The sequence below is a fragment of the Gigantopelta aegis genome, chromosome 5 (assembly GCF_016097555.1).
Source record: "Gigantopelta aegis isolate Gae_Host chromosome 5, Gae_host_genome, whole genome shotgun sequence".
Lineage (NCBI taxonomy): Eukaryota > Metazoa > Mollusca > Gastropoda > Neomphalida > Peltospiridae > Gigantopelta > Gigantopelta aegis.
The window spans coordinates 14,441,226-14,452,918 of record NC_054703.1 but is presented as its reverse complement, the minus strand read 5'-3'; the positions used below and the strand labels follow the sequence as shown (position 1 = coordinate 14,452,918).

The 11,693-nt window shown below is 38.7% G+C and overlaps 1 protein-coding gene across 1 annotated transcript in view; it reads right to left on the bottom strand.

Moving 5' to 3' along the window:
• The window catches only part of LOC121372876, a 9,264-nt gene extending 266 nt beyond the window's left edge, over positions 1-8,998 (bottom strand). The window contains exons 1-5 of the mRNA XM_041499320.1: positions 8,864-8,998; positions 4,928-4,996; positions 4,212-4,302; positions 2,921-3,010; positions 1-14 (exon numbers count right to left, since the gene is read on the bottom strand). The exon at positions 1-14 is cut by the window's left edge and continues 266 nt beyond it. Coding sequence (XP_041355254.1) covers positions 2,932-3,010; positions 4,212-4,302; positions 4,928-4,996; positions 8,864-8,933 — 309 coding nt within the window. The 5' untranslated portion in view covers positions 8,934-8,998 and the 3' untranslated portion in view covers positions 1-14; positions 2,921-2,931. The remainder of the gene's footprint in view (positions 15-2,920; positions 3,011-4,211; positions 4,303-4,927; positions 4,997-8,863) is intronic.
• Positions 8,999-11,693: the final 2,695 nt, after the last annotated feature.

Here is an 11,693-nt window from a genome sequence, read left to right as displayed (position 1 = left end):
ATGTGATCAATTACCTGTAAATAAATAAATAAAGGTAAGGAAGGAAATGTTTTATTTAACGCGTACTCAACACATTTTATTTACGGTCATATGGCGTCAGACATATGGTTAAAGACCACACAGATATTGAGAGAGGAAACCCGCTGTCGCCACTTCATGGGCTACTCTTTTCGATTAGCAGCAAGGTATCGTTTATATGCACCATCCCACAGACAGGATAGTACATACCACAGCCTTTGTTACACAAGTTGTGGAGCCTAATGGGCCCACCGATGGGGATCGATCCCAGACCGACCGCGCATCAAGCGAGCGCTGTACCACTGGGCTACGTCCCGCCCCTGGGAATGAATGAATGAATGAATGTTTAACGACACCCCAGCACGACAAATACATCGGCTAGTAGGTGTCAAATTATGGTAAATGTAAATATTTACCTGTAAACAATACGAACAATGTATTTAAACATTGTACTGAACATAGTGATTATACTTGTCAACACTGAAGTCGGAATACCAAACAAACAAACAAACTAAACCTAAATAAACAAACAAAACCTAAATAAACAAACAAAAACTCGTCTTTTAACAATAATAATGCCTGAACAACACAAATTGAATCTCTTTTAGATCATAATACACGTCATCAACGAAATATATAAAAACACAAAAATAGTATTTCAATTCATAATTTGACTGACAATATAAAGCAAAAGCATCAACAGGTACGCGTATGCAGGATACTATGTATTGCAGGAGTCGGGTGAGGGGGACTAGCTGCGATGAGTGCAGTGTTTAGGATGTTCTCGTAATGTTCTCGAAAAATGTTTTATTTTTTTTAAAACGAAAAAAACACCGCTTTGAGAAGGGTGGTTTCGAACCCCAAAACCCCGCTCTCTGCACACGCGCCTAATCAAAATAATGTTGTTATTTTTTCCTCAGTCTTTCTAGAAAGAGAAAAGGGGGCACTTGTAAGCTAAAAATGACACTGTTTCCTATTTTTCTAAGACTGTAACTGCCCCCACCGACCCACATCTTATTGGGAATGACTGAGGAATCTCCTCTTCTTTTTTTAAACTTTTATTACCACCTTTATTAAAACATTTATTATGATATTTCAAATTATTTAAAATACTATCGGGAACGACAGTTTGATCAATCCACACGCGTCGAGTTTTAGAGGTGTATACTCTATTAAATCTTTATGACGGGACCAAAGAATTAGGTCGATAGAGTTTATCGAGTTTTGAAGTCTGAGTTTTCGGAGGCCGTTATTACTGGTTTGTACAGCAACTCGGATCGAGAGATCAAGGTTTTTGAGAGATAGAAGATGGAGATATCGAAGTTTGACTGTATGGAATGTATATAAACAATATACAATATATATGGTAGTTGTATTCATTACATTTGGTGTCATACATTGCACAAGCATATCCAAATATTTTTTTTTACTGATGTGAGGGTCATGAGCATACATTGGAGAGGGGAAAAAAAGGAAAGAGGGAAATGGAAAAAAGGGACATGAAGGAAACGTTTGTCTATCAACACCCAAATGTCCTTGGGTTTATAAAATCAACTGCCTTAAGTGGGTGTCTAATGTAGTAAGAACAACACTGTTCTTTTTTAAGAAGAAGAAGAGTAAAAAATACGATGAAGAAGAATCATGACAGGGGACATACAACTGGAGAGGGAGGGTGAAGTAACCGAAAGAATAGTTTCTATCCCAATGATGGCTGATTGCTGTTTCAAAGGTGTAAGATAGTATACTAGTACTTGTGTTATTTGTAAGTACAATTGGTCTGAAAACAAAAACAAGAGAATGGGGAATCTCCATTACTAGTTCTGAAGCCAGACAGGTCATATATCCATTTGGCTTGTTAAAGGCGCACACCCTAGTTTCAGCTCGTACAAAAAAAAATGGACACTAGGTTTAGTTAATCTACAAACCTGCAACACACATTTCGATATCGTTATAACAGTGAGAAGCTAAAGTCACGTGATGTTTAAACAGGGAAAACCGGCCTCGGTGGCGCAGTGGTTAAGCCATCGGACTACAGGCTGGTAGGTACAGGGTTCGCAGCTCGGTGCCGGCTCCAACCCAGAGCGAGTTCTTAAGGGCTCAGTGGGTAGGTGTAAGGCCGCTACACCCTCTTCTCTCTCACTAACTACTAACCAACTAACAACTAATCCACTGTTCTGGACAGACAGTCCAGATAGCTGAGGTGTGTAACAGGACAGCGTGCTTGAACCTTAATTTAATATAAGCACGAAATATGTTGAAAATAAAATTAAACAGGAAAATACCGTCAAAAATAACTAGAGCTTGTCTCATTAGACGAACGTGCGTTTTTAAAAACTAGGATATGTCTCTTTAAAGCTGGTGTCAAATGTACACCAGCGGTGTTTTAATTGGATGAATCGAAAACCATCAGGTTCGGTGGGGGGGTTTATTTAGTTTTTTGAAACTGTGGCTTTGATAATAACTAGTGTAATACCGTTAAAGTAATTCCGTCGCAAAAAGGTATATTTTAGTTCAGTGACAGAAAATAAATCAATTTATCAAGAAATTTATCAAGTCAAGATAACTTGACAATACATACATACATACATGCATGGATGCCTCAATAGCTCAACAGGTATCATGGCAATTCTGCAAAGTTGCGGGTGATTCGGTGCAATAGGTTCGGGTCCCAGCAACGGCACAGGACAATTTGTAAGGCCAGAAAGGATTTAATTATCCCCTGCGCCAGTGCGTTAATATATAGTCAATATATAAATGTCAACCTAATAGTCAACCTACAATAGATATTCATACATCAATGCATACATACATACATACATCAATACATACATACATACTTATATATATATATATATATAGTGATTGCAGGATGAATATAAATAATAGAAAATTATTAGCTTACCATGTGTTTTTTCAAAGTGGACACACGTATCCGTCTATGTTAGGATGAACGTAGAAAAACATCGCAAAACATCCTCCGCAGTAGTTAGGTCTGGAACGAAATAAAAGTGTTTTTGTACCTTTTTGGGTCACATTTTTTAATATTTATTATTATGTAATATATAGATCTAATATATAATATATAATATATATATATTTCAATATATATATATATATATTAAGGAGAGAGAAGAGAACGAGAGAGAAAGGAGGGGGAGAGAGAGAGACGAGGAGAAGAGAGAGAAACAAGGTGAGAGAGAGAGAGGCAGAGAGAGAGAGAGAGACAGAGAGAGAGAGGAAGAGCGAAAGAGAGGAGAGGGAGTGGAGGGGAGAGAGGGAGAGAGAGAGAGAGAGAGAGAGAGAGAAGGGACAAACGGAGAGGGGAGGAGCGTGCGGAGAGAGAGATGGAGAAGAGAGATGACGGAGAGATAGAGAGAGAGAGAGAGAGAGAGAGAGAGAGAGAGAGAGAGAGAGAGAGAGAGAGAGAGAGAGAGAGAAGAGAGAGAGGGGGGGGAGGGAGGGAGGAGAGAGTAGGAGAGGGAGAGAGAGAGAGAAGAGGGAGAGAGAGAGAGAGAGAGAGAGAGAGAGGGAGAGAGAGAGAGGGACGAGAGAAGAGAGAGATGGAGAAGAGAGAGAGAGGAGAGAGAGAGAGAGAGAGAGAGAGAGAGAGAGAGAAGAGAGAGAGAGAGAGAGAGAGAGAATAACTATATATTAAACGTCAAACAGCCGTAGCTCAAAACGTGCGCAGCATTTGATAAATAATATAAGGGGCGTGATCAAGCTCAGTTGGTGGAGCGCTTGCCAGAGGTGTTTGCGTCATAGGATCGAATCACGTCTGTGGACTGTTTACTCTTCTTATAACTGGTTCATATTTTTGCTTTCTCTTTCTTTTAGTAAATGGGAATCTGTCCCCTTAACCAGTGTACTCATACAATGCTTGCAATAAAGATTATATTGTACTGTACTGTACTGTACTGTACTGTATTGTATTTTGTAATTCCTGTCCAACTAGTGCACCACGACTGGTATAGCAAAGGCCGTGGTATGTGCTATCCTGTCTGTGTCGAAAGTGCATATAAAAGATTCCTTTCTACTAATGAAGCAATATAGCGGTTCTCCTTTCTAAAACACATTTTTTATTATGTTTTTGTTTTTACTCAATTCATATTGTAATAGAAAAACAATAAATTGAAATAAGAAAAAAATAATAGTGTAATGTCCGCCATTTTGGAAAACACCATTTTAATACTTACATGCATTTGGTTCCGGGTCGAGATAAACAAGAAGGCTGTACTTGACACGGGTTAATAATACAGTGAACTCTAGGACAAGGGGGGTGCTGATCTGAAAGTGAAATAAGTAGACACAATTAAAACAGTTTTTGTTTTTGTTTTGTTTTTTAATTATTACTTTGATATACCTATCACTCCGCCCGTGTCCCAAAACATGCTATGATATCTATTAACTGTACACATATTTGAGGAAATTTGATGTGTTAAAGTATCTATAATATAACACGCAAGACCGTTTTAACAGTTTCCCATCGTTCTGACCGCTACTCCACTTTTCATCTGCACTGCCGACCGCCTTCTTCGTTCTTACCAGATGCCACACTTCGCAAGGATCGTTTTTGTGCTCGCGCTAAACATGTACAAAGATGAATTTCATAAAAACAAAAGTAATGGAAGCCGCCGTCTTTGATACTTAACACAAAAGTGGCTATATACAAGATAACCGTGTGCATCGCCTCCGCTAATGAAGGCTGGCTATCGGCGATCATATTTGGGGGGTGAGAAGTTTAAAGTCTGTTTTGTTTGGTGACACCACTAGAGCTATTTTAGGGCGGAAAGTCTTGTGTCAGGCCACCACGTGCACACTACATTTAAACGTTACCATGCTTAGGATGGGTTGCATCTAGTAATAATATAACTTACGTAAAATAAGATAAGTAGAGATGAAAAATACTCACAGCATGTGTGGGTTCGAATCCCGTTCATCCAGGAAGCCACGGCACCGGGCCAGCAGGATACGGATTCCACTAAAAATGGTAAAACAGAAAGTGTTACGATTGGCCGAGAAACTTACCTATGGGTAGGGTATTTTTAAAGGCGCAGTCCTTAGTTTCAGCACGTGAAAATGGGCAGGAAGTTTAGTTACTGTGCATACCTACAACACACATTTGGATAAAGTTATAACAGACAGAAGCTATGCGATGTTTCAACACGGAAATATTGTTTAAATATAACTAGAGCTTGTCTCGATAATCATTATATCTAAGACGAACGTGCGTTTTTAGAATTATAAAAAATGGATTTTTTTTTTTTAAATTGGGAGGGGGGATTTATTTATTTATTTATGGGGGTTTTTGGGGGGGTTTTTTAGTTATTATTTATTATTGTGTTTTTTATTATTATTATTATTATTATTATTATTATTATTATTATTATTATTATTAAAGGCCTGACTGTAATTCCAGCTATTATTTATCACACCCAAATCACCTCTACCATCACAGAAATAAAATGTATTCGGATCTGCAGTCCATCTAAGACAAGTTCTTGAAACAAAAAACAAGATTCGGAGGTATAATCATGACACGGAATAACAAGCGTACAAGACAGGGGGCAGAGGGGAGAGGCAACTGCCTCTTAATGCTGGACAAAAAACTCAAATTTGGGCAAACATTATACAGATATTCGGGCAAATGTGCTAATCTGAGACTATCGTGCCATGTGTCTCCATCAATCTATCCTCAAAATTAGTTTTAATCCATGCAAAAACCGGCCTCGGTGGCGTCGTGGCAGGCCATCGGTCTACAGGCTGGTAGGTACTGGGTTCGGATCCCAGTCGAGGCATGGAATTTTTAATCCAGATACCGACTCCAAACCCTGAGTGAGTGCTCCGCAAGGCTCAATGGGTAGGTGTAAACCACTTGCACCGACCAGTGATCCATAACTGGTTCAACAAAGGCCATGGTTTGTGTTATCCTGCCTGTGGGAAGCGCAAATAAAAGATCCCTTGCTGCCTGTCGTAAAAAGAGTAGCCTATGTGGCGACAGCGGGTTTCCTCTAAAAAAATCTGTGTGGTCCTTAACCATATGTCTGACGCCATATAACCGTAAATAAAATGTGTTGAGTGCGTCGTTAAATAAAACACTTCTTTCTTTTTTTTAATCCATGTAAAAATGCGGAGTATTTCATTTGCAACCTTATATACCTGTTTGGTAGTAATGCTAATATGAATGAAAGTTGTTATGCAGATTCGGGCATTTTCGTTTAATTCGGACAAAAATCAGCTTGCAACCCCACCCCCCCCCCCCCCCCCACACACACACACACACACACACACCCCGTACGCCTATGCACGGAAGTATAATCTAAGAAGGACAATTATCAGCATAACAAAGAAAGGGGATACTTTACGATAAAAAAAATGTTGCATATGATAGTAAGTTTAGAAAGGTTGCAAGTGTATCTGAACTAAAATGCTCTATCTGATTCTTTCATTATTTTAATCAAAGCAGTAGGGGTGACTGTCATCTCCAAGTCCGTCGTTTGTCTAGTGAAACAACACGCCTTCTGTGGGTTTTCTGTGATGTTCGTATTTGATGTTTTCATACAGCCGTGACAGCAGGTTAACCGGCCTCGGTGGCGCAGTGGTTAATCCATCGGACTACAGGCTTAGAGGTACAGGGTTCGCAGCCCGGTACCGGCTCCAACCCAGAGCGAGTTCTTAAGGGCTCAATGGGTAGGTGTAAAGCCACTACACACTTTTCTCTCTCATTAACCATTAACCAACTAACAACTAACAACTAACCCACTGTCCTGGACAGATAGCTGAGGTGTGTTCCTTTGTTTGAACCTTAACAGCAGGTTAGCATAGTATTTCCAGGTTCACACCATTTCAAATGCTAAAACACTGAAGCCATCATTTCATTTCAATTATTTTCGTGCTTATATCCAATTAAGGTTCAAGCATGCTGTCGTGGGAACAAACCTCAGCTATCTGGGATGTCTGTCAAGGACAGTGGGTTAGTTGTTAGTTGGTTAGTTAGTGAGAGAGAGAAGAGGGTGTAGTGGTCTTACGGCTACCCATTGAGTTGTTAAAACTCGCTCTGGGTGGGAGCCGGTACCGAGCTGCGAACCCTGTACCTGTCAGTCTTATGTCCGATGGCTTAACCACGACACCACGGAGGCCGGTTCTGAAACCATCATTTTGCCCACTGAAGAAAAACATTTGACTTTCTTTTGGAGTTAGAGGGGGGAAATAATTCTGCTTCTTTAATACAAAGAGTAATGAATCTATCTAATATATTTAGTTAAAATAACTTTTTTTTAATTGCTGAAGTTATTACATGTACATGCAAAATGTTATTAGCGTTATTTATTCCTTTCCTAGTTAGAACAAGGTCATTTTAGTCACCATTCATACTAAAGGTACAGCGTTCGCTCGATGTGTGGTCGCTGTGGGATCGATCCCTGTCGGTGGGCCCATTGGGCTATTTCTCTTTCCAGACAGTGCACCACGACTGGTATATCAAAGGTCGTGGTATGTATTACCCTGTCTGTGGGATGGCGAATATAAAAGATCCCTTGCTGCTAATCGGAATGAGTAGCCCATGAAGTGGCGACAGCGGGTTTCCTCTCTCAATATCTGTGTGGTCCTTAACCATATGTCTAACGCCATATAATCGTCAATAAAATGTGTTGAGTGTGTCGTTAAATAAAACATGTCTTTCTCTCTTTTTTTCCATTCATATTAACGAACACAAATTAAAGTTTGACGCCTAATTTCACAAGGCTCTCTTAAACTCTTTTAATCAACATCACATAGTTTTGCAAATCTCAGCTTCTATTTCAATGCGATATTTCAGTTTTGCGATATTTAATTAATTAGGACTTTGGCTACTTTTATCAAACGAGCGCTTAGGATTCTGATATTTTTGTTTTAAAATTATTTAAATTTATAAGAGTATTAAATACAATATTTATTATTAGACAACCGTCAACACTGCGTCACATTTTCCTTCAACGGTTTGGCTCGAAGCACATAAATTATATAATATATTTGGCATTAAGTAAAATCTCCAATTTTTGTTAATTATTATTATTATTTATTTATTTTTATTTCTAGTTAGACTTTATTGTAATTTGCAGATAGCCTTTTTTATTCTTTTTTTTTTTTTTTTTTTTATTTCTAATTGTATTTTTTTTATAGACACCATTTAAAAAAAAAAAATTACCCCACCCCCATCTTGTTACAGGTGCGATGTCTGGCCTAAATCAGACGTATCCACAACAAGCGTTATTGAACATTTGTTTGAAACAATCGGGCATTCATACATTCATACATACATACATAAACACACATACATACATAAACACACACACATACACACACACACATACACACACATACGTATACATACATACATACATACATACATACATACATACATAAACACACATACGTATACATACATACATACATACATACATACATAAACACACATACGTATACATACATACATACATACATACATACATACATAAACACACATACGTATACATACATACATACATACATACATAAACACACATACGTATACATACATACATACATACATACATAAACACACATACGTATACATACATACATACATACATACATACATACATAAACACACATACGTATACATACATACATACATACATACATACATAAACACACATACGTATACATACATACAGACATACATACATACATACATAAACACACATACGTATACATACATACATACATACATACATACACACACACACATACACACACACACACATACACACACATACATGCATACACACATACGCACATACACACATACATACATACGGACGCTTCTTACCGTTTCCTACACACAGAATCGCTGCCACCAAATACACCGCGAGTCCAACTTTGTACAAGTTTGCCGACATGTCGTTTGGCTATTCTGGAATTGACGTCTGCTTCTATCGTCAGCTTCTTTAGTGTTAAATTCCACCTTGAACTCTTAATATTTCAAGTTTGGTTCATTTATATATTACGACTTGCCATAAAATGTCGACGTATCTAAGATTGATGACATCCTATTTCTCTTCTGAACAGAATAATACTATGATTGTATTTTGTTGTTACCGTATATATTCAAATAGTGTGTGCAAGACGAAAGAAGAAAGGAAATGGTTTATATAACGACGTACTCAACGCATTTTATTTAATGTTATATGGCGTCGGACATATGGTTAAGAACCACACAGACACTGAGGGAGGAATCCCGCTGTCGCCACTTCATGGGCTACTCTTTTCGATTAGCAGCAAGGGATTTTTTTTATATGCAGCATCCCACAGACAGGATAGTACATACCACGGCCTTTGATGAATCAGTCGTGGTACACTGGCTAGAACGAGAAATAGCCCAATGGGCATACTGACGGGGATCGATCCCAAACCGATCGCGCATCAAGCGAGCGCTTTACCACTGGGGTACGTCTCGCCCCCGCAAGACGAAGCTAACCAGCCATCTGAAAGTGTTTTACAAAAGAGCGGTCTTAGTTTTACAGACATGAGACGACTAGAAATAAAATCAGCACTCTTGCATGGCCATAATGATTTAGAACATCTTTTAATAAGACCAAATGCAAAGACACCTACAATTGTAATAAGGAAGAAGAAGGGAATGTTTTATTTAAGACGCACTCAACACATTTTATTTACAGTTATATGGCGTCAGACATATGGTTAAGGACCACACAGGTATTGAGAAAGGAAACCCGCTGTCGCCACTTCATGGGCTACTCTTTTCGATTAGCAGCAAGGGATCTTTTATATGCACCATCCCACAGAGAGGATAGTACACACCATGGCCTTTGTTACACCATCTTCGGGGTACTGGCTGGAACGAGAAATAGCCCAAAGCTTTCATCGACGGGGATCGATCCTAGACCGACCGCGCATCAAGCGAACGCTTCATCACTGGGCTACGCCCCACAAAAGTAATAAAGTCGTATGTTATTAATATTAAAGGCACATTCCTGAGTTTGCTGCAATTTTTAAGTGTCACTGACTAACAGAGACTTTTTAACGATTGTAATTACATATCAAATATATTTTTCTGCATAAAATACTAGTGGCTGTATATTAAACGTGTTTCTGATCGTTCTAATATTTGTACTAGGTAACATTTCATGTTATATCCTAAAATATAGTTTTTTCGTACCTACGAAATATTTTGATAACAAAATCCAGTTTGGGCTTCTTACAAATATTAAGATGACCAGAAACACATTGAATATACAGCCACTGATATTCTAAACAAGAAAATATATTTAATATGTAAGTTTAATCGTAGAAATATTTTATTAGTCGGAAACATCTTACAATGCAGCAAACTCAGGAATATTTCTTTAACAGTGTTTTGTTAGTTGCAGACTTACAACATACACGTTTAATTCCATTGTGTGTTGAGGCGAGAGTGTGTGTGTGTGTGTGTATATGTGTTTGTGTGAGTGTGTGTGTGTATATGTGTTTGTGTGAGTGTGTGTGTGTATATGCGTTTGTGTGAGTGTGAGTGTATGTGTGTGTATGTGTTTGTGTGAGTGTGTGTGTATATGTGTTTGTGTGAGTGTGTGTGTGTGTGTGTGTGTGCGTGTATGTGGAAGTGTGTGTGTCTGTGTGTGTGCGTGTATATATGTGAGTGTGTGTATGTGTGTGTGTGTGTGTGTGCACGTGGTGTGTGTGTATGTGTGTACATGGTGTGTGTGTGTGTGTGTGTGTGTGTGTGTGTGTATGTGTGTGCGTGTGTGTATGTGTGCGCGTGTGTGTGTATGTGTGTGCGTGTGTGTGTATGTGTGTGTATGTGTGTGTGTGTGTTTGCGTGTGTGTGCGCGTGTGTGTATGTGCTTGTGTGTGTGTGCGTGTGTGTGTGCGCGCGTGGTGTGTGTGTGTGTACATGGTGTGTGTGTGTGTGTGTGTGTGCGTGTGTGTGTGTGTGTGTTAACGATACGACTAAAACACATTGTTTTATTAACCATTGGCTATGGGGTGTAAAACATTAGATAATTTTGACATGTGTGTGTGTGTGTGTGTGCGCAAGTGTGTGTGTGTGTGTGCGTGTATGTGTGTGCGTGTATGTGTGTATGTGATTGTGTGTGTGTGTGTGTGTGCGTGTATGTGTGTGTGTATGTGTGTGTGCGTGTGTGTGTGTGTATGTGTGTGTGTGCGTGTGTGTGTGCGTGTGTGTGTGTGTGCGTGTGTGTGTGTGTGTGTGTGTGTGTGTGTGTGTGTGTGTGTTAACGACACGACTAGAACACATTGATTTATTAACCATTGGCTATGGGGTGTAATACATTAGATAATTTTGACATGTAGATTTAGAAAGAGGAAAGTGTCTACATTTTCCCATCAGTAGTACGGGATCTTTTTTATGCAACTTCCCACAGACAGGATAGCCCATACCACAGCCTTTTCGTTTGTTTTTGTTTTTTGTTCATGTTTTTTTTTGTGTTTTTTTTAAATATATACATTAAAATAATAATGTTTTAATATGCATTATTATATTAGTATACGGTATGAAGATTAATGATCAAAACTGAAGAATAGATCAAAAGGTTGTCATAATGATTGATGAGCAAGGTGATGTCGCCCAACGTAATATAGATTACCTGTTGGGTAAGTACGACATTCCGTTTCGGAGAAAA